This window comes from Drosophila nasuta, chromosome 2R (genome assembly GCF_023558535.2).
Source record: "Drosophila nasuta strain 15112-1781.00 chromosome 2R, ASM2355853v1, whole genome shotgun sequence".
Lineage (NCBI taxonomy): Eukaryota > Metazoa > Arthropoda > Insecta > Diptera > Drosophilidae > Drosophila > Drosophila nasuta.
The window spans coordinates 1687390-1711037 of NC_083456.1; the positions used below are offsets into that span (position 1 = coordinate 1687390).

Consider the following 23648-nt stretch of genomic DNA (forward strand, 5'->3'; position numbering starts at 1 on the left):
CGAGACGGAAAAAGTGTTGTGTTAAGCGAAAATCTAAAACTAAAAATTCCAGTTAAAAGCAAAGCAAATTGAAATTAAATGGAAATACTCTGCTGCACAGACGTAAAAATTAATATTACCGTAAAGAAAATAAAATTACTCTTTGGTTTAATTGTGCACCAACAGTCAACAGGTGGAATGAGAAGGTGCAAATAGTGTCCAACTGTCCAGTTGCCAAGGACAACTTAGGACAATGGGAAACAATTCCGAAGCAGCCACACTTAGTGCACCTTTGAACACCTCAACAAAAATCAATGATTAGAGTAGTTTCTGTTGGTGGTGCTGTTGCTTGCTGTCAAGTCAAGTCAAACACTTGTAGCCAAAACGCTAAATACTTGGCCATCTCGTATTTTACATTTGTATTGGCTGTTTTGGACCTTAGGCCTAAGGCACTTGAAACTTTTCAGCCTGATGTTCGCGGGCACAAGCGCAGCCCGCAACGCGCAACACGCACAATACACAAGCGTGCCACAGTTAAGGGCCATTTCAGTATAATGAGCACAACGTGGGCCCTTAAAAGAGAACTATGTTAAAATGCGAGTATGCGTTTAGAGGCAACTAAAATATACATGAAACTGAAAATTAAAGCGAGTAGTTTGTGAAGCGGTGGCTAATGCTAGATGCACACATCAATATGTTGGTGGATTAAAGGTGTGTTAAAGTAAATTTGAGTGCATTTATTGCGATCGTAAGCGTGTTAAGGCTGACAGTTAAGCAATATTCACTGTGAACTGTGAACTGCTCCTTACCGGTGGCGGGGCGCAGATTCGCCCACACCCAGCAGTTGCAATGGTACTAATATTGACCGTGGAGGGCGATGGAGTCGAACAGTTGTCCGCTGTTCAATGTCGATCAGGCGCAGTTGTCGTTTAGCTTCCTTCGTCAGTAGACTTTAAAATTCTTGGTCAAATGCTGAAAATGAAAGGCATAAAATGCATATTAAAATACAAACTCACAAACTTCAATTGTCTGGCAACGAACTGCAACAAGCACAAAAAAATATAAACTGTATCAAGTCCCGACTGTGGCGCTACTTTGTTGCTCTGCCAACCACTCTAACTTCAGTTCTTGCTCTTTTTTGCTGTTGTTTCTATTGCTTTGCCATTGGTGGTGTGTGATAGCAACTTGAACGATGATTATTTTTAGTTCAATGCACTCGCCAGTCGGAAACTAGGGCAAAGTTCCTGCTTTGTACACGAACAAATTCAAGAAAACTATAAAATATGTTAAATATCTAGCAGAAGTGTCCGATTTCCAGTTACCCTGTGTCTCTCAAAAATATTTTAAAATTGCCGACAAAAATACTACATAGATTCAAATAATTGGTGTAACGTCATATGCTGCATAGAAAAGTGAGAGTTAAGGAAAGACTGTTCCGAAAGTTCTTACTTATTTTGAATCGACACCTTAGTAATAGAATCCTAATTATTGGTTTAAGTTGTCCCTCGAGAACATTTTCAAAATGTGAATGTGTTGCGCAGTGTCAAAGTTAAATCCTGTAATAACATGTTCACACGCACTTTCCTTAATTAAAGTCGCAATTAGAATTTTAGCTTGCCTACTTATATGCGACTTTAACTCAGAAAATTGCTATTCGTGCTACAAATTTGCTGTAGGTGCAACGTATTACTGAATGTCCTTGGGTTCTGATATGCGCATAAATTGAGAGCGAAAATTCGTGAACTTTGATTTACCAAGAAAAAAGGAAATGCATCAAGTTTGAATGTAATAAACTCGAATGCATTTAATGACATAAGCTTCTCTTCTATAATCTGAGCGAGAAGTCTTTTCCCATATTACACATATATGCGATGTAATTTGGCAATGGCGTCACTCTGTCTAGCGGTAATGTTGTGGTAGCTGCAAAACTGCGCGGGCGGAGCAATTGCTCAGCTAACAGGAACCAGCAGAGCTTGTGTGTTTCTTTGAGACTGAAGCTGAAGCAGAAGCAGAAGCTGTAAAAGTGTCGGCGTTTCGACTTGGCTCGATTTGACATTTGCCATTTCGATGGCTGTACACGCGTTCCCCGACCTCGTGCTGTTTTCGGCTCGTGCTTAAATGTCAAAGTTGACAAATGACTCTACCGAACAAATTTAATCATTGACAAACAAACTGTCACAATGACAACTGCCTTTGCGCGATGTGAGTTTATTTTATTAGGCTATAGTACAGCAATCTGACAGAACTGCGATAATTTTGCCGAAAAAAATTTTTATGACATTCGAACAATGTTATTGTTTACGTAATAGGGAGTTTATTACACCCTATGTCCCAAAGGGACGACCGTGAGCTGCTTACAATGTTATAGTTATTTCTAAAATGTTGGTACTGAACTAAAGTCCAACATTTATTATGTTGATACTTTTAAACTTTTTGGGGAAACCAGAATAAATCTGTCTGAACTATTTAAACTTTTTTGAGGTTGACCCACGTGGTAAACCTCACTCTCCCAATGCATCCTTTAACCAACAATTCACAGCGCAATGGATGCTCTGAAGGGCTTTAAGCTCTTATTATTTAGCTACTACAAAGGAAAAGGAGAAACCAACAGCACCTGGAGGTCTCTTCAATTTATTTCCTTTTCTTTCTTTGTGATGGTTTAGCTGTGGTGGTCTCACACATCGGCAGTATACGAACACTAAATGTCCTTTTTTGTAATAATGCTTTCGAACAAGAAGAAAATACTTTTTATTTGCTCTCTTCATTTGTTGCATACTTTTGGGCTGCTAAAAATATTTATTTGTTGCTGCTCTAATTATTATTTGCAAGAGTAAACTTCGCCAACCGCCCACCGCCTACCTATCACACCTTCCCACTCACCCCGATTAGAATGCTGTGGTTCGCAAGGAGTCGCAATCCAAACGCCTTAATCGCTGAGCGCTTTTTGTTTTATATATAATTCAATAAATCGCCTCCGTCTGCGTCTACGCTTCAGATTCGGCCTGGGGATTGTTGTTACGGCTTCTGTCTACGCTTATCACGTACAGACATATATACACTCACCGATACACTCACACATGCACACTCTCTCAAAAGCACGGACCGTTTTGTTGCCTGTGTGACTTAGTGATACAGAATTTTTACGGTATTTCGATTTTTTGCAAGTTTTTTTTTGTTTGAGTTTGACGTTTTTTTCTTGGCTACAGTGAGCTGAAAATTGGTCACTTTTGTTGTTAATTACTTTTCAAATTACTTAACAGGCAATACTTTAAAATTTCCTTAATATTTTTAACGAAATGCCAAATTACAATTTTTTTTAAATTTGGTTGCGTTGAATGCGAGAAAAGCTGAACTATCAACGATGGTGATGAAATTTTCACTGAGCGACCGAGTTGTTATATATTAATTTCCCACCAAAAAGTTATGTGTAAAGGAATGAGAGCATTTTAGAAAAGAGAAAAGCAAGAGAGACAGAGAGAGCGCGAAGTGGAGCGCCAAACACTGGAAGAACTGTATAATCACAAACAAAAATATTTCAAATTTATGTTTTTTGAGTTAAGTTCTTTTTGTAACTAACTCAATCCATGTTTTGGTAAACTTGTTAACATTGTAAACCGATAAAGAAAAGGAAAATATTAATTCAATTCCGTTAATACTAATGCGCTAAACAACACTACAAGGCAACTCTCAGTACTCGTCATCCCTCTTCAATAGCTAGCAAGAGCGCATGCGCCAGCCTTATAGTAAAATTTGCGGATGTATCGATTCATTCAAGTCTTCTTGAGCGTGCAAGAAGCAACCACCACATATACATAGACACTCGGTCAATAGACACATGAATACTTTCACATACACATACACACTTCGGCAAACAACATTGTAACGGTCGAAACGATGGGTGAATGAGAAAAACCGAACAGAGTATCAATTTCGATTGATCTGGCAACCTCACTCATTCACAATGGCTACCAGCAGATGCGGATGAGGCGTTAAACAAAACATGGAAAGATGTGGCCAAAAAACCAGACGTGAAAAAATGTCTGTGTGTAAACACAAAAGCAACAAAGCGAAGAGCACACAACGACAACTAAGCAACAGCAACAACAACAACAACAGCAATAACAACGACTAACAGCAGTAGAGCGGCAACTAAGCTAATGCTGACAGAGCTTGGAGCATGAGTCTCCAACAGCAGCACAACTTCAGTCCCAACAAAACTTTCGAGCCGTAAAGTCGTTGCAAACGTGTCAAGCGGAAACTGAGTTTTTGATCTGCGCTTTGAGTCGTTCTCATTTTTCTGTCTAACATAATTATTAATATTGTGTGAGTGCAAGCAACTGACGTCATTTGCAGAGAGTCACTACTATTTGTTAAATACCAAAAGTTAAAAACAACAACAAATGCACGACTATTTGTTGCATAAAACTTGTTTTCACGTGCGCAATCCCATTAAATGTACATAAAGAGCGCAACGTATAAGTGAATTAAATGGAAATAACAAAATTATAACGAAGTTATAACAATATATACAATCACTCAAACAGCCGATCATCAAAAAATAAAATACTTTTTTATAAGGAAGATCCTTTGCAAATATGTATCTTAAAACAAACATAAAAGAAGCTTGGAAATTGCGCGAATTTACGATCAACGTCTCTTCGAACTGCGAAACACGCTCTTAGCTTGACTTAAACTGATTAACTCTCTTAGTTGCACGCTCATGTTTTGAGCAAAAACAGCTTTTGACTAAATGTTGTTGAAGCTATTGCATAAATTGTAGCCATACTGCATATACAAAATATATTCACAAACAATATTTCGTTTCTGTGTCTGTGTGTGTGTGTCAGAGTGGTTTGCGTGTATTAGAATGTGTGTATGTAGTTGTGCTAAGCTGCCCGTGGGTATTCTGCTATTTCCGCCAAATCGTAGATCGCACTCTTAGAAGCACATTATAAATTATTTAGTCTGGCTATAAATAACTTTGAGCTGTATTCAAACAATACCAAGTGTCTAAATGTTTATTCGACTCGGCGAACAAATGGCCGAGATACGTTAATACAGCAAATATATTCGACACTGGTGACACTGGACTTTTGTTGTTTCATATTGTTTCAAAGTGCGATCTCATGACGTAAGCCGTCCTCTCTCAGTTAACTCATTTCATTTCTCGGTCGGTCCAAAAGATCGGCAATTAATTTTTGAATTTGTATACCTACAACTGGAATGTCACTAAACCAAATGCACGATACGAGTATATAATGTTATGAAACGAATTGCAAGCTTTTTTCCAAGACATCAATTCTAAAAGATCTATTCGATCATATCGCTTTTGATTTTTATGAGACGCAATGTAAAATGAAAAACGAAATCTTGTACGTGAGAATAAAATCGATGCTCTCGCTGCATGACCCACATTGCAATAAGGTTTTTTTTTTCATTTTTTCTCTTTTTGATACAAAATCATATTAAAAGATTAGAAATTATTGTGGCGAGCAGCAGTCTACACTTGTGTCACGTTTGCGCACTTCAAATTTTCTAGAAAGTTATGTCTAGAAAACCACAAAAATCTTTAAGTTATCAGAGCTGCAGCTGCACAGTTCGTAGCTAGGCAATAAACAGCAGGAAATCGACCAGCTTTGTCAGTACATTACAATTGTAATCTGAGTCGGTTAGCTCTCGCGTACTGCTGTTGACTCATTGTCTTGTGAGCATTTAGATTCTAAAATAACAACAGAAATTTTCGATGGATGAGTAATCTGTTACGAGCTGCAACTGGGATCAGCACTTAAGTTGCCAACTGCGTGCTGCGCATGAAATTTTCTTTAATTTGGCTTCACAATTTATGGAATTGCTCAATGCAAATTCACTGATGAACGACTTTTTGCAGTTGCCAAAAGGATACGCAGCGAAAAACAAAAGTCTAAGCCAACGAACGTGCCACACAATGAAGACGCCCCAAACAAAGGAAGCTCTGACAGCGCTTTGGCTGCTGTTCATTGCGTTGCTACTCACACAGGTAAGTTCAGTCGACATTTCCTCAATCTAAGAGTGTAGTTATGAGTGTGCTCGAAAAGTACAGAATTATAAACAATCATATGGAGATTAGTTTTCATCCATTTCACTTTTCATTTGCATACAATAATGTTCTGGTCGAGGCCAGGCATGAAAACGAGGTTAACTGCGGCTTCTGACATTACCTGACCATTTTCATGGTGTGCTCATGAAGTCGCACAAACAACATTCACTGAGGAAAACGTGAATTTTCCACGGCAATTTTCTAAGCAACACAATTTAATGAACTGTACTGAAGCGGGGTCGGAGTTGGAGTCGGAGTCAGAGTTGGAGTGTCGCTGTCGCTATCGCTATCGCATCTGCAGCTGCGCCAGTTTCTCGCTTTGCTCGCTTTGTTGGTTTATCAATAGCTTAGAGGTTGTGCTCATATTTTCCACAACCCGAATGTACTACTGACCGATATCTCAACTTTTACCAAGCACAAATTCTATGGCGTGGCCCTCCTCGCAAAGCCAATTTTCAATTGTTTAGCTCGACCAAGAAATGCTTTGATTTCATTTTCGGTTCATTAAATGGCTCAAACCTATTAGAGCGGCAACGGCAAAGGCAAAGACTTGACATCAATTGAAATTGGTTTAAGCCGGTGTTTTAGTCGCAGCTGTGTATTTGTCGTGATTGCTTATAAATAATTGAGATTTAAAAAACAAAACTCAGAAAGAGTACAAATACTTTCAGTTTCAGCATATAAATAATTTTTCAAAATACACCAGAATACAACGAGCGTATTGAACTATTTAACATGCTTGCCGGTTGTTTCAAAATGACATCATAACACATAAAACACAGATTTCAACGCCCACGAAGATTGCAAAAAAAAAAAAATTCGTATGGGCTTGGCAATCAACTAACGTCAGTGCCTCAAGAGCATAAGAAAAACCTCAGCGACATCTATGTTAAGTGCAAGTATTTGTTCAGCCTTTTGTTAGCTTTGACTAATGCAAAACTCACAGAACCTTGACGCAAAAACAATGGCAAACAGACGCAGCGATATCGCAGACCGTGATGGAAACGATGCCGATGATAATGAAGGTGTCCGATAATGTTGGCGATGGTATTATAAGTTTGCCGACGACGTGTCGAGTAGAAGCATACAACTTCTACCTGCAAACACTTTTACATGTGTGGATGCGTGTTAAATATCTGTTAAAATTGAAATTTAGCTAGCTTACGGTACATTTCGGAGTGGTTGATGTTGCTGTTTTCGCCTTACAGTCTGCTTGCTCTTTACACTAATTAAACAAACTACGAACTTGCGTCTTTTAGTGCTAATTTCTCTCAAAAGGTTGTTCACACACTCTGCGTACAGTTGCCAGCTATGGAGTGCGAAGCTTAAATACTTTGAATACTTAAAATGCTCAACGCATGCGACAACTAAGCGACATGTCTCCTAATTTCGAGTACAGTATAATTATAATAGCTGCAAGTCTTGCCCATGCTCAATGCTCGAATGTGAATATTGACTTAAATATTAGCAATGGTTGCGTGATGTTGATGTTATTATTGTTGTTACGGGCCATTTAAGTCAGTTTCAATGTCATCGCATGCTAATTCCCTAAGCCCACACATACATACACACAGACTAACAGCCAATATACGGCGCTGAATACTTACATATACATATATTTATATACATACATACATATGTGTATGTCGTCATGCTGTGTGGTGTATATGAAAAAGGCAAATGATTTGAGAAGTTGCGTATTTGGTAAGATATGACGCATTAAATGTAGTTTGCCGTTGGCCTGCGGTTAAGCCGAGTGGTTTTTTTTTTGCCTTTTGTTTTTGCATTAACCAAGTGTGTGGCAATAATGTAGTTTGCTACAAACCGAAACCAAACTGACAAGCACGTGTTCTCAACTCCACTTCAATTACAATGATCCGAGCTGTTGTTTGAGGCTACACGATTACAAGCGATTCTATAATATGCATATTTTCAGTATATTCAAAATTGCTTTATGAGCTAAGATGGGTCACGGAGCAAACAAAAGACTTAGGCAACAAACTTGTTGATTCTTTTCGTTTGTCTCTTTGATTGAAGGTATTTAATCTTAGGATCTTTTGACTCATATTTTAGCTTTGTGCTTAGGGTAACGGTATAGCGAACATACAGTTAACCGGCACATAAAGTTTTCATAAGTTTTAACAAGTTTATTTTCTGCTGCTGTGATAACCACAGAATTCACATAGAATATTCGTCCAGCTAATCGAATATGCTCTAATTAACAGTCTGGCTGGATCTGCATCAATTCATATTGACCACAAGATGTGCACTGCAATGAGGTAAACTGATTGCGATAGACCTCATTGCGTTGTCATACTACAAACCGGACTAGCTCTATTAGAAGATCAACCAGTTTTTTAGCCACACGCACACATCACTAGGTTAGTATGCCTTAAGACCATGCAACGGACTAATTCACCACTTAAACTGGCCAGGAAGTGTCCATGGAGATAGTTATAGACATAGCAGCCCCTTTACCATTCGTCTTTCGCACTTATTACTATGTGCGAGAATATATTAACAAATATTTGTTGTCATCGCTCTCTCACAAAAAGCACAAAAACTGAAACAAAAAGTGTGTTTATGTCATGCCATCCAGTGACCACAAAATCTATTGGCGCTGAATTGGCCTGAAACTGAGTTGATTTGGAGTGCCAATTATTTTGTTTACTGACCGACAATTGCTCGTTGTCAGTCTATCGTAAAATTCACTGAAATATATGCAAAAATGTTGGCACAACATTGAGGTGGTTCTCAGCAATGGAAATTTCCCAACTAAGAAACTTCTTTCTTTTGTTTAACTGTAGCTAGAACTTTTCATTATTTGATTAACTTGCATTGTTCAGCTGCAGCACAGTTTCGTCTATTCTTCTGTTTTGCTCTTGCTTTCCGTTCTCTGACACTCACCAACAGAAAAACAAAAACGTTCCAATTTTACAATTGTTTTTCTACTTGAGGTAAAAGTTGGATTTATTCCAAACTTTTCTTTGAAATTTCTTTTTTTATTGGCCTATAAATGATGTTCTATGGTAACTTAGCAATTTGCATTGAATGTGCACTTTGAAAACAAATAACAAAAATTAGTAATATACGAATGGAATGTTTGTATGAATTCACCAGAAAAATGAGATGAGTGGTTTGACGAGTGAGGGTCTGTTCAATATAAACGTAATTATACTTTTCCGAGAAGTTTCCTATTAGTCACAGTCACAATAATTTCAAAAAGAAAAGTAGCTTTTACAAAGTTCATAATTTGACTACTCAAATCTTGATTGATGGCAATTAAATGAGGATAGAAATGAGCAAGAAATGCATAACAATAATGTAAAGAACTTTCGGTAATTTGTCGGCATTGTTATTGCATTAAAAGGGTTAGAAGCAGATAAATTCAATTAAAACCGGCTTTCAAAATACGATTATGTCCGAGTTTTCTTTTCTCAACATTCAAGCACAACACGGGACCCAAAGTTTCCGACAGCAGCGAAGCAAAACTATAGCTTATGAAGAACTATTAAATCGAAACTTTTCTCTTGATATTGTTATGATTGACAGAAGAATATAACTCTATTAAAAAAAAACTAGCAATTAGTTAAACACATAAATAAGCAACGAACAGCCTGAAGCACCTGATGAATTCAAAGGCTTTTTTTTGCTATTGTTGTTGAATTGATTAACAGAAGAAACTGTTACAAGATGTGTTCCTTGAATTCCATCCAAAGCAACAACAAAAGACCAAACACAAGTGCTTATTATTATATTAGAGCTATGACAGCGTAAAAGCCGCACTATTGACCCCAGCCGTGTGTCTGAGTCTGCCTTGAAATCCGGGTCTAGGTGTAAGTACGTATAAGGGTCTGGGTCTAGGTTGAATGGAAACGTCCATACAAATACGTGCTGTGGAATAAGCACGTCAGAACATCAATAGACTGGCGCGCCAATAATGGAAATTTAATTGAAGCTACAACGTTAATAATTACAAGTCTTAAATTTGGTCAGCAAAAAAAAAAAAAGAAAATTATCAATGCTCCATTGAGCTAAGTTAAAATGCAAGAGAAACAAGTAAGAAAACTACAGTCGAGAGTGTTCGACTGTGAGATACTCGCTAGCCATTTTCATCAAAATCATATTCAACAAATATACAAAAAATATACCGCACAAATTCAAAAATATTTGGTAAATCGATATTGTACGAAATTAAAAATATACAAGAGTGTCAGCCAAAGCAACTAAGACCCGATATTTCTTAAATAACTTCCACAATTTTTATCTGACCGCAAACAAATTTGTGGGAATCATAATAACTATTTTGTTCATTTGTAGGGGTGGAAGTGGGCGTGGCAAAAAGTTTAAACAAACTTGATCTGCGTGCAAATATATCAAATGCTATCGAAAAAAAATAATCGCTTATAGTCTCTAAGATCTAGTTGTTCATAGGGATAGACGAGCAGACAGACGGACATGATCGAGATTATATTACTTACATTTCCTTCAAGTTATAATACCCTTCAACCCTATGGGTATCGGATATAAAAACCGAATTATTTTGATATTATGCTCCTATTACATAAACAGGGCAGGGCAGTGGAATGCTAAAAGCTTGTTTAGCATGCAGCTTCATTGCCATTTCGGCCGCCCAAAAACTCGGCACAAAACATAAACACGGTCAGCAATATGCGACTGCAGCGATCCGAGTTTGCAGCGACTGTAATGCAATCTGTGATCGCTTAAACGGCAATTTATGCGCTGCCCGCGAAAATACCGTGACAATTTACAATCAGCTGCAATAGCAGCCAAAAGAAACTTGGCGACTTGGCAACTCAGGTCTCCAGCTCGGAGCCAAGCCGAACCAATCCGAGGTCTTATGTTATAATTTACTTGCCAAGCTTTATTACTGCACCACATAGCGGAAATTCAAATGCACACAAAATATGTTAAATCACGTGCCCCTCCGTCCATCGACTGCCTCTCTTCTGCTATCCACTGTTTTGGCTGCTTTGCCCCCTTGCTTAGTCGCTTATCTGTTGTACTATGCCTTTTGTTAGGCACAAGTTTCGTTTCGCTTCTAACATAAGTTGTTGTTTCGGTGTTAACATTTTCAACTTGGGCTTTAGCAAATTTATTTGGCAATCGGTCGCAAATATGCACAGCTGCACTCAGTCGGAGCTCAGGTTCAGTTTGAGTCTCGAGATTGTATCGCTGAGCAACTAACTATTGCGCAATATTTTAGTTTACTGAACGATTGCGAGAAGGAAAATCATTTGAGCCTACAAATGAATGTGGTGACTGGACATGAATACGAATCATTTAAATGGCGTTGCTCCAAATCATATTATTCATGTTAATCATAAAAAGTTTAAGCATACAATTATTATCTTGACAATGATAACAATATTATTGTAAATAGGCTGAGTTTAATAAATATTCAATATAAGAATCCAAGTTATGCTACATGTTTCTCATTGTATATTCTAAATTTTAAGACAAGTTGATTTGCAGTTAAGATCTCGGTTCTGCGATTCATCATTTTAAAATAGTTAATTGCCACCATCAATTGACAACTGGTTACTTTCGTACACTAATTGCACTTATCTCTGTTCTTAATAGTTAATAGTTAAAGCCATGCTGAACGAGTTTTGGTTTATTTCAACACTGCTTGACCCCAGCAGCAGTATAAATCAGCAGTGGGCATAGCTTAATGGGCCACGTTCAGCGGGGTAAGCAGTCAGAAGTCTAGTTGAGAAACGACTCCAACTGTGCGTGGCCAAGAGCGTATCCAATTTTGATAGGATTTCCATGGGCTGCAACTCCAACTGACACGGCAAACAAGTTTGTGTTCCAAGTCTTTTGTTTCGTTAGTGAACTAGAAGCTTGAAGCTGAAAAGAATTTTTGAAAAATCATCCGAGTGTCCTGCGGCAGTCAGGACAGCGACTAGTCAGTGGCTAATGACCGAGCACATGTGCCCAGTCGTAATCCATCAAATCAAAGCCTTAGTTCATTGGATTTATAGTAATAGTTGTTGCGCTGTTGTTGACTCCCGCTCTCGCATGTCAAACAGTGCAAGTGTCCAATTGTGTTATTCAGATTTTCGCTTTTGCTTATTGTCTTTTCTGTGCCTTGCTTTCGCATTTTTGTTGGTTTTGTTTATATGGAAAGTCAACAACAATCAGAGCGTGTTGCATAATACAAAAAGCCAACAGCTGGCAGTAATTTTTTGCTTCGTTTTTTCCTTTTTTTTTTGTTCCGATATTTAACAAGCATAACAACCAACGGCTGTGCGCATGCAAAAACTATTTTAATTGACTAGACTCGACTGTAGCCTCGGCTCTTGTACTGAATGTAAAATGCAAAATGTATAGAAAACAATTGCATTTTGTCAAGCGACAAATTGTCATGGGAGTTGCAGTTGCAGTTGCAGTTGAAGTTGCTGTTGAAGTTGCAGTTGAGGTTGGAGATGTATGCGTATCTATAACTAATGCTAAAACTGAGACTGTGGTTGGAATTGAATTGGCTTTGCTACGTGCTCGGTATGACCCTCGAGCTTTAAAGCGAAGCCCATTGAACTGTGCCGCGAAAAGATTTGATGGGGATATAATTGCAAAGCTAACTGAATTTTGCAAAGACAACAATCCAGTTTATCGGCCTATAAAATTATTTTTAGTTATGGATACTGGTCGGTATCGGCCGCTAAGTGCTGCACTAAATTTTTTGTGCTATGCAAAGTGAACGTTCCAGTTGTCGACCAAACAGCGAAGTAGCCAAAGTGGAATGTAGCACACTAGCCAACATGTTTTTGGCATAAGAAAATGCAACTCAAATTGGGTCGAAGCGTTACTGCTTTTTTCTTGACGCACAGTAGCCTGACAGGCAAAATTAAAAGCTATATTCGTAATGACAGAAGAGTTGGATAAATGCATTACAAACTGATTTCTCAGGCCACCTTTCGAAAGTAAATATATACATTCGGACCATAAATCAATTTGGGCCACGTTAAGTTGAGGGACAGACTGGCTTAGCCCGAGGGACGGCTGCCAAGAACGTGAGTTGGCCAAAAAACCAAAACAAAAAATTTAAAAACGGCATCAATGCGATTGTCATGACATGACTTACTTAGCTTTTGTGTCGCTTATCTAGCGCCTACGGTTTGTAATTTCAGTTCCAGCTTGGGCCACAGTTACAGCTACAGCTGTAGGTAAGTCTTGAGCTGAAGCTGAAGCTGGAGCTGGAGCTAGAGCTGGAGCTGGAGTTGGAACACAAATTCAATTATCACGACGACGCGACGGGAACCCAAGTCAAGAGTATGCCAATAAATTATCATCAAGCCAAATGCCTTTGACAGTGCGCAACTGAAGTTGGAGTGAAGCGAGTTAAGGCCTAAGCTGGACCTGAAACTGAAGCTGACCCAAAACGTGCAGCTTTTTTGGCCAGCTATAGAAACGCCAAAGTACACAAGGTTCTAAGTTCTATGACTGCAGCCTCTTGCAATTAATTGCGACTTTTGTCAGATCTTTTGCTTAGCCATTAAAATTAATTAGAGTTCAGGTATTCCAGTATATTCCTATGCGCTCATTCAATGAGTAGGATTTTTAATGTTCTTCATGTTAATCGTTTACAAGAATGAATTCCCACAGAGCACACCAAAAAATAGGTCAAAGTTATTAGCGGAAACTTATATGTAAATCTATGTTCTTCCGTCCCTTCCACAGGTTGCCGCACAGGAACCGCCAGCAGCTCCCAGCGAATTTGCTCCCCATGTCACAGCCACCTGCAAAGCGGGCACAATGAACATCAAGGTGAAGTTCAGCTCTGGCTACACGGGCGCTGTCCATGCGCGGGATCATCGCACACAACCCTGCATGGCCATGGGCGATGGCAGCGATTCGGTTGCCTTCAGTCTCAATCTGTGGGCAAAGCAAGGAGCACCCGACTATTGCGGGATCTTGGTCAGCAACGTGAGTGGAAGCAATGTAAGCATAACCTTTCCTAACAATATTAACCACTAAAACGCGAGCCAATATTTGACTCTACATCTGATTTTTATAAATTACTTTTTACTGTATCAACACTTGGCGATTTAGATTTTCGGTTTGAGTGTTCATTGAAATGGCTCACCTTCTATTTGATATATAATTTGACATATAAATGTGAAAAAAGGCTAGTTGTGGTATACCCGCTATTTATTTTCAATTGAAGCACAACGGTGTGAAGGAAGTATTATCATTAAAATAAAAAAAAATTAATTGGTTAAAAAACATAATACCAGATTCTAGAGTACAAAATTAACCAGATTGTCAACTAAGCAATGAGGACCCGACAATTTTTGTCATATAAAATATTTTCTAAAAATATTTTCTAAAAACTAAGAAGTTTTTTATTCAATCGCAACCCATCCTCCAGGCATCATAAGAATTACATATATTCTGTGTCGTAACCTAGTTTTAAATTTATGCTTATTTATCGACCTGGAGAATATTACAACAAACATATTTAGTAAACATATTTATTGCTAAAATTAAAAAGAAATCATATAAAACCTTTGATTGATTTCGAGATGGCTCTAAAAAGTTCTCAAGCTCCTATACCTTTATGCTAACCTTGCTTAAAATCGGCCTGTATTGCAATGTGTAAAAAGTGGAAATTTGTTGAGAATTGCATATTCATAAATCAATGTTCAATATGTTCAATATTCCTACAGATATCGTCCCATTTTTTGACTCTGCACAACGATATATACATATATTAGTTACATATTTCCCGCCAGAGCAAAGTTATACTACCCTACTACCTTGCGGATAGTGGGTATAGAAATCTCAAGTGCAGCACTGAACATTCGTTCGACTCGAAATCAAGACAAATCAGCAGAGTCTGATGCTTAAGAGAAGATGAAAACAGCAAAGGGCTACGAATAGACGTCAGTCTGCATAGTAACTATGGCAATAAAAATCAAGTTTAATTCTACGTACATCACAGGCATTGACAGGCGGTGAGGGTCTCAGGTCTGGTTGTTTACTTGCAAGTGTGCGTCTGTGTCTGAATGTGTGTGGGGAGCAGCAGCGAACTAGCTTGAACAATGGCAAAACATGGCAACAAGGCATTAGCATTAGCCATACTCATATATATGATATATATCTACATATGTATGTATGTATGTACTACGCGTTTTGTGACTTTGTGACTTTGTGACAACCATAATGCAGCGTGTTGAAATGCAAATGATCATCGTTACGCGTCATGTTATAAGTATAGGCACATACGCGTACAACAATATTAATTGCAATGTCAAATCGTTGGGCTGCACCCTGTATCCCAAATTTATAAATAACTATCGCCAGGGCAAATCAGTAAAGCAGCACAAGCAGAGAGGAGAACACTGGAGCACCAGACGTGCTACACACACGAAGGTAAATACATATGTAGGTGTAGCAGACTTATTTCTGCTCTTTGCGGCCACCTTCCGCTTGTCGTCTCGAAGGGGAGGTCCTCTATAAAATTAAATCACGCTTATCGCGACGGCAGCTCTGGTTTTATGTTAGCCCGCGAACTTGCAACCATGCAACGATGCGGGTAACCAAGGGAAGCCAATGGAAACTGTTGCCAGTTGGGAGTGTCGACAGCGCGCCGGCGTCTAGCAACGACCCAGGCCACTTTCAGACAGTTTCATATGCCCAGACACGGTTTTCCACGCCTCGACTTAAACAGCATTCCAAACTTTTGTTACTAGTGTTTATACCCGCTACTTATTGGATAGAAGGGTATTATATCTTTGTGCCTCCATGAAATGTATATAACACGCAGAAATAGTCATGTCCGACCCCATAAAGTATATATATTCCTGGTCAGCGTCAACAGCCGAGACTATATAGTCATGTCCGTTTGTCCCTTCCTCTGTCTGTCGGTCTGTTCGCCTGTCCATATAACTAGCACTTGTAATGCTTTCACGCGTATCAAGTCTGTTTAAAATTTTATTACGCAACCGAAAAAAAATCAAGTTAAGCTTGAATCGCCAGTTTTTGGTACATACAATCACAAAAATGGGATAAAAATGGTTTAGGTTATTTAAGAAATATGTTTGTATGCTGCAATCGGGTCTTAGTTGTTTTGTCTGACAATTTGGTATATTTTGTATTGTATGGTATATTTAGAAAGTAATATGATATCGATATACGAAATATAGCCTTCGTTATATTTTTGTATTTTTTGTATATTAAATGAAAATGAGTAGTGGGTATCTCACAGTCGAGCACACTCGATTGTAGCTTTTTTTACTTGTTTTGTGTTCTTGTTTGTTTGGATTTTTATAGTGTGCGTATGTGTGCGGAATTTGTGTCAAAAGAATTTTGCTTACGCTCACAAAAGATCTCGAACAATTTTGATGTTATTTCTTAGCGAACATTTTTTTTTTGTACTCTAATAGTTAATTGCTCTACCCAACGTCTCCTCTCGACATTGGCTGACCTTGGCGAGTGCATTGCAAATTGAAATACTGAAAAAATCTCTCGAGACTCGTCGTATTTCGAGGTTCTAGGCCAGACTCCGGTTTGGATGCATCTCTTTGGAGCGCCGTAATCTCTTTGATTTGGTTTTTATGGCAAAGGCCCTCACATTGCCGTACTTGGCGAACCATAAAATTGGCGCTTACAATGGCAAGCCGCAGTCAACAATTTAACATAAGGTTCAAGTTGTTTTTTGTGCTGTGACTGCTGTGACTATAGCTGTAGCTGTATTTGTATTTGTATTTGTATCTGTATCTGTAAGTACTGCAAGTACTCAGGCTGTATGCCATTGTGGGTTGACTCTTGAGTTGGTGTACTTGAACTTATTCCATATTTTGTCTTTTGCGTTTTGTGTTTTGTTTTGCGAGTGGGACGTCTCTTTGCCCCGTCGCTTTTTAGCTGCAAATTATTTGCCATTATTTTCTGATGAGTGTTATGCTTCTCTATGCAGCACTATTATTATCATTTAAATGATAATTGCATTCAACAGCTAAAAAAAAAGGAAAACAAACAGAACAAACTAAAATTATATACCAATTTATCTATTAAGTAATTTAAAAAGCCATTGCCACATTGTATACAAAGAGCTGTGCGCTCGGCGTCATCTTACAAGCTCGATTATAAGTGCCAGTGTATGGGAAATCAACGCAATCATTATCTCGACTTTTAAGTTGGTTTGATAATAACTTCATAATGAGCTGTCCGCTAGCAATGTCTACAACGGCTGATGCCCGTTTAACTCCACTAGTCTCACCACCGTTTCCGCTTACTGCCTTCCACTTCTCCTTGTCTTCAATTTGAGATCATAGTTTTATCGGGTTTAACTCGGTTCTGAAGTATAACTTGAACAATGGATTGTGACATTACTTGTTATGTTGCAGAGTCACTTAGTCTATTATTCTGTGTTAAAGGTATTTATGCACACTTTTCTAGTGTTCATTGGCTAACATTTTTTAACTAAACTACTCACAGACTTACAAGAACTCCCTTATGTGTTGCGTCATAATCAATGAGATTAATGCTTCGATTCATTCATAAAACTCTGATCACATTTAACACCTAAAATGTAAAAAAAAAAAAAACTCTGACGTGGGTCGTTCAGTGAATAAACATTGTAAAACAATATTAACATAATATATATTGCAAAACCAGTTTGACGACCAACTGTTAAATACGACAAGTCTTCATTGCAATGTGTATATAACATATTACAAGCAAAACTCACGACTCAATTGGTCAGTTTTATTGTTGTTTAATGTGTGTTGCAGTCTTGCACCTTACGAGTCAAGGTTAATGTGAATCATCAATCGCAGCGCCAGATCAATGAAATTCTCTTAAATACTAGTGAATGCGACCAGTTTCATAATAGCCGAACCACAATTAAGAACCGCTTAAACATTCAGACGAGTTGCTCGCCAAAGTCATTCGTTTGGGTTCACATTCATGCGGCTGCACAAATAAAACGCTAGATTATATAAAATACCGAGTTTCCGTATTTCAAATGAAATGCAATCGTGTAATTACCGAAATGTCAGATGCAATCATAAAAGGCAGCACACTCATTAACTGAAAAGTCTAGTTATTATTGTGACCGCAAAGCGTAAGATTCAATGAAGTTCAGACGGATAGTAAACATTGCGAGGAAAATGGTTAAAACAAAACATACTCGTATCAAGAAAAACTGGGAAAATGTAGAGGGTGAGAAGCCCATCTGACTAACTGACGGACTAGAGCTCTAGTAGTCTGGTAAACTGGTAGTCTGGCAGTCTGGTAGTCTGACGGGCTGCCTGTTTAGTTAGCTGTCAGCGTCACACTTGGCAGCCTTTTGCATTTCCTTGTTGCTGCTCGTGTGCAGCAATTACATCATGGTGACAATTGACGGGCTGAAATCTTTCCTCGGATCTGCCACAAACAAACGCTTATTATAAGTCAATCCCAAAAAAAGACTGACCAAAACAGAATGCTCCTAGGGCTTGCAGCTTAGATTATTAACGTGGCTTCTTTAACCCAATCAACACAGAAGTTCTTTGCTTTTTTAATAACCAACGATTTAACTGATTACACCATAATCTTATTCTCCGTCTGCCATCTCTATCCAACTCACTGTCTCTTTTAGCGCACTGAGGAACGTTCTATTCAACTGGCGGTGCGTGTGCATAAAACTCTGGAACTGGCGGATGATAAATTTTATGTGATTACCTGTGGCAAATCGGGATTCACTCGGTAAGTTTGACTGATTTCCAAGTTGCTTCGAATCTAGACTCGAGACAATTGTGCATACGATTACTGTTTGTTAAGTTTGAGATATAATGGAAAAAGCTTCCGTCAGGTCCAAGTGGTCCAACTTTTACGAATTTTGTTTGATATCTCGAAACTTGTTTTTTTGGTTCGTCGTTTTCTTTGATGGCGGTGAGCAATAAAAGATCACATTAAGCCGAGATATACATGTTCACATTCAAGTACTTTTTTGTCTGCAACCCGTAGGTGTTGTTTCGAATGCCTTTTATTGATTTCCAATATTCTAAACAACTTCACAACTTGAACTCAACGGGGAAGGTTACTCAAGGCCATTGCGCTTGCTTCAATTAATACAATTCGTTTGGTATTTTCGTAATCATTTCGCGGTAGCCGCCGTTGCCCGTGTTCTGCACAATTAACGGTTAACTATTTATGGCACCTTTTGAAGATTACAATCTTGGTGTTAAACAAACAATGTAATTATACCCGCTACCCATAGGGTAAAAGGGTATTATAACTTAATCCTCCAAGAAATGTGTGTAACAGGCAGAAGATGACATCTCCGGCTCTATAAAGTATATATATTCTTGATCAGGGTCATCAGCCGAGACGATATAGCCATGTCCGTCTGTCCTTATGAACACTTAGATCTCAAAGACTCTATATTTTTGCAGTATTTTGCGGTATATTCATATGGGGTATTATAAAATTAATACCGCACTGTTTTGTTTTTACTCAAAATGAGTAGCGGGTATCTCACAGTCGACTGCTGGTTTTTTTCTTATTTTCGCTTGCCATAGTTCGATAAAGCCAATGACTTTTTGTAAGTATTCCAAGCTACAAGAGTTCGTTGTCTAAGTCTTTTGTGTGAACGGCGCTCTAATCAAAAGCCATTCAAACAAATAGGTAAATATACAAGTACAGCATATGTATGGGTATACTAAACGGACTGGACTTTTTTACACATGTTCCGCTCTGCTTGCTAACAAAATAACCGCAAAACAAAAAGAAAATTGAAAAAAAAGATCGACCAAAAATGTGCAAACTATACTATTCACATATAATGTGTGTATATATGTATTTGAATGGCACAAGATTCAGTTGTCTATAACAGCAATTGCATAACACCAATGAAACTGCAAGCCAATCTGAGGAGAGCACGCTTTTGGCTCTATTATCGTTGCTTTTAATTATCAACGCAATGGGAGAAAATTTATAATTGTAGTTTTCAGACCAGATAACGGTTTTTGAACATTTCCATTTTTATACATCTTGTAGTGATGACAATGCCCATGTTGTGATCAAGTTTCTGGAAAATGATCATCGCGTGCGTGATGCAGTCTATGGGCGTGAATATAAACTACGCGTTGAGTTCTCCAAGCCAAATGGTAAGTTAGGCAATTGTAATTACCTGTAGCAATCACTACTAAAAGGTCATTTCCATTCTTAGATACCTACAGCCTACGTGTGGGCAATTGCTTTGCCTTCGACAAAAAAAATATGACCCTCAAGTTGACTGATGACCGCGGGTAAGTTCAACTGCCTATTAATTGTTTGATTGGTATCGAAATAACGCCTCCTATCACTACCAGCTGTCCCATCGAACCCGATCTTATGAGTCGCTTTGTGCCCACTTCTGATGGCCGTGCAGCAGAGGCAACAGTTACATCCATGTTCAAATTTCCCGAAGGTAACCAACTCAGTGACAAACTCAACGTTCATAAATGTAGTCTCACAATGCCAACTTGCATTGAATGTTATTACAGGAACTGAAGTCCATCTGCAATGTGATGTCATTCAGTGTTATGGTCGGTGCGTTGAGATTGACGATTGTCACGAGGTTGCTCTAGCCGGTTTCACCAAGGGCGGCAATGGGCCACGTCAATATGGACCTAATGAGGAAGGATCCAGCATTGCGGCCACAACGGTATACGTTTTAGATCCTGCTGAAGCCAGACGTGAGTGCAAAGAGACACCTTTTATTCGCAATGCAGTGAGTTAACTCATATTTTACAGTATTGGCACCGTCTTGCGAGGAAGGTGTACGACCAAGCTGGTTGCTGTGGCTGACCATTACCCTAGGAGTTCTGTTCCTTATCATGCTGCTGATGAATATTTTCCTCTGCACTGCCATGAGTTGCAGTTGTGCCAACACTGAGGTAATAATGCTGATCAACTTCCTGTAATCTAGCTATGTACATAAATAGCAGTTCGTTGTGAAATCTTTTCATCATATTCATATGTATTGTAATATTTAAAACCCATTCTCTCTTTCAGATCATTGAGAAGGAGCCCTCTATCATCGAAGAGTACGATCCTTATCGCAGTTGGCATGGCAGTCAGTATGGCTCCCGCTATTCGCTGCATGGCCGCGATGCGCATAAGGGCTATACTAGTGGCGGCTCAACGATACACTCTAATAGGTCTGATAGATATTAAGCCGATATACAAAATACACACATGCAAATACACATACACAAAAGCTCGAATCTACACTCGATATGCATCTGTTCTGTTCTCACAATACTTTTCTCTGGTAGCTGTGGAGCCAACACACAAACAACCACACACAAACATATTTATATATATAAAGCATGCTTACAAAGCCTTGTATCGTATCTATGTATCGTATTTTGTTCTACTCGTATCTTTTGTTAACTCTACTGAAGTGACCGCTCTGCTGGATAACAACTACAACAATGCAACACAACCTGTGTTCTCAAAAAAAAACAAAAAAGAAACAAAAGAAATATCAGAAAAGAATATGCATTTTTTCATGCCTAGTATTGCAACTGTAATTAACCGTTGATAACTTTCGTTTGTCTGTATCAAAACTAACTTTACAAAATAATTAAGCTGATCAAACTATATATAGAACGTACAATTTTGACCTGATCCATACCCAGAAAAACTAACAATTCACTATTATAAATTTGCTAACTAAACTGTCAAGTACATTTTGATACGCCTACATTTATAAATATAATTAATTGACCATTGATTCTGTATTAAATCGCACTACTTCGAAGGTCTATACCAATTGATAACGATTATGCAATTGTACATTCACGACCCGGCTCTAGACATTCCTCCACGTTGCATGGACAGCGTGCGCATCGCGGACCGCCCAGTAATATTTAAAAAGAAGCTATATATAATTAATTCATAAGTCAATTGTGACAGTTTCAATGCTTAACTTACACACTTAAATACTTTAGCATATTGGAGAATAATTATTTTAACTTCATTTTCTCGACTAAGCTTACAATGTACATATATAACTCAAAGTGTTCATTCAATTTTTTCCAAATTCTTTCATTGGAAGTGATTCTGCTGTAAAATACTAAATGAAAAATCAATAATTTAACATTAATTAAAGATAATATATTGAGAAATAACAAATAACCGTAAGTCATTAGTCTGTCATAAGTGGAAGTGAATGTGTACTAGTGTTAGTGTTAAACATCGATGTAAAAACGAGAAATCCATTCACAAAATTTCCAAAACAGAATTAGTCCTAAGTACTAAGAAACCATTTCGAATTGTTTAACGTTAATCATAAGAACTGTAATAAATTTTAAAATAAAAAAAAAATGACCTGTAACTTAAAATCATGTTATTCAATACCGTAATAAAGTAATTACAACTCAATAAATTCAGTTCATTTTATTCACATAATATTACAAAAAGAATATGCCTGAAACATTTGAAATATTTAGATATTTTAATAACAAAATAATCAAACTACAAGTAAAAATAAATAAAGAAGTATTCCATATTTTGCTCAATATAAAGCAAATTGTAAATGGTTATACATACGTGTATGTACATATTTATACTGATGCATTTTAAATAAAACGAATCCCTAAAGGTATGCTTTATTTTTATACCTTCTACCCATATTATAAGGCAAGTGCTAAATACCTGTATTAACGCAGAAGAAATCATTGCAACTTCACAAAATAAATATCTTCTTGACCACCGTCAACAGCCAAGTCGCTGTAGTCTATCCGCATGTCTGTCTGTCCTCATGAACTCCCAGATCTCAGAGATCTCAATAATTAACAATTGTTTTGTATAACTAATTACATATTGTACAGAGCGGAGCAAGCCTTAATTAAAGCAAAATACTTGCATACAGTTTAAGTTTTGGAGTAGTTCAGGACTCCACAATAATATGTAATATTATATGCAGCTATTTTCAAATGTCGTTGCCTATCTCATAAGAATAAAAGTAAAAAAATCCACAGTGAGAAAGCTAGATCGTGCTTGACTGAGATACCCGTTATGGAAAAATATTAAAATATGCCGAAAAGTATATTTGATATATCTACCACAATCAAAAGATGTCATCGACTACACAAAATCCATAGCAGATTGACTACTAAGTAATTAAAATTTTGCCACTGCCGCACACGCAAATCAAAAACAAAATTTATTTTTGAAACTCAATTATAAGTTAAATTTAATTTATTTTTAATCGTGGTGAACCTTAGTCTTGAAATGCTCATATGATAAGAAAAAACAGTCACTTCAGGCGGGTCTTAGTTGCTTCCATTAACTACCTTATTTTATTTCTTTTAATACTTATGTTATGTATCTAATGAATTTTCAACATTTGTGGAGTTCATGCTTGAACATCTTTAAATTTTATATTATTAGCATAGATACTAGTCATTTATTACCTTCATACTCCCTTAAAAATATTTATTATAAAATTAAATTGAATTAATAATAGAAATCACAGAAAGGTTATACAAAAAAGAAAGATGCAGTTGTTGGCAACTTTATGTTGTAGGTAGCCGGTATAAAACATAAAATGAGGCTAATACCCGCAAGGCAGACAAGTCCACCCCTGTGCCTG

The 23648-nt window shown here is 37.7% G+C and overlaps 1 protein-coding gene across 3 annotated transcripts; it reads left to right on the plus strand.

The window, feature by feature from the left end:
- Window positions 1–4157: 4157 nt before the first annotated feature.
- LOC132785766 (uncharacterized) lies at window positions 4158–22441 on the plus strand. 3 transcript variants are annotated; one of them, XM_060792039.1, is made up of 11 exons: window positions 4158–4302; window positions 5867–5995; window positions 13760–14005; window positions 18663–18769; window positions 20063–20172; window positions 20235–20313; window positions 20377–20474; window positions 20551–20742; window positions 20801–20943; window positions 21062–21207; window positions 21814–22441. In XM_060792039.1, the coding sequence occupies exons 2-11, from the start codon at window positions 5924–5926 to the stop codon at window positions 21923–21925; spliced, it is 1305 nt and encodes a 434-aa protein (XP_060648022.1). In that variant the 5' UTR covers window positions 4158–4302; window positions 5867–5923; the 3' UTR covers window positions 21926–22441. The 3 variants fall into 3 exon arrangements, with proteins under 3 accessions (XP_060648022.1, XP_060648021.1, XP_060648023.1); XM_060792038.1 differs by having other exon boundaries at window positions 13760–14020; window positions 21814–22440; XM_060792040.1 differs by lacking the exon at window positions 21814–22441 and having other exon boundaries at window positions 4159–4302; window positions 13760–14020; window positions 21062–21534.
- The last annotated feature ends 1207 nt before the right edge of the window (window positions 22442–23648 follow it).

What these genes read in the sequence shown, in the direction of transcription:
- LOC132785766 (XM_060792038.1), top strand. Translation starts at nt 5,924, where the DNA reads ATGAAGACGCCCCAAACAAAGGAAGCTCTGACAGCGCTTTGGCTGCTG. An exon ending in TGAGTTCTCCAAGCCAAATG is followed by an intron (nt 20,173 to 20,234) that starts GTAAGTTAGGCA and finishes TTCCATTCTTAG; the next exon opens with ATACCTACAGCCTACGTGTG. An exon ending in AGATCCTGCTGAAGCCAGAC is followed by an intron (nt 20,743 to 20,800) that starts GTGAGTGCAAAG and finishes CATATTTTACAG; the next exon opens with TATTGGCACCGTCTTGCGAG.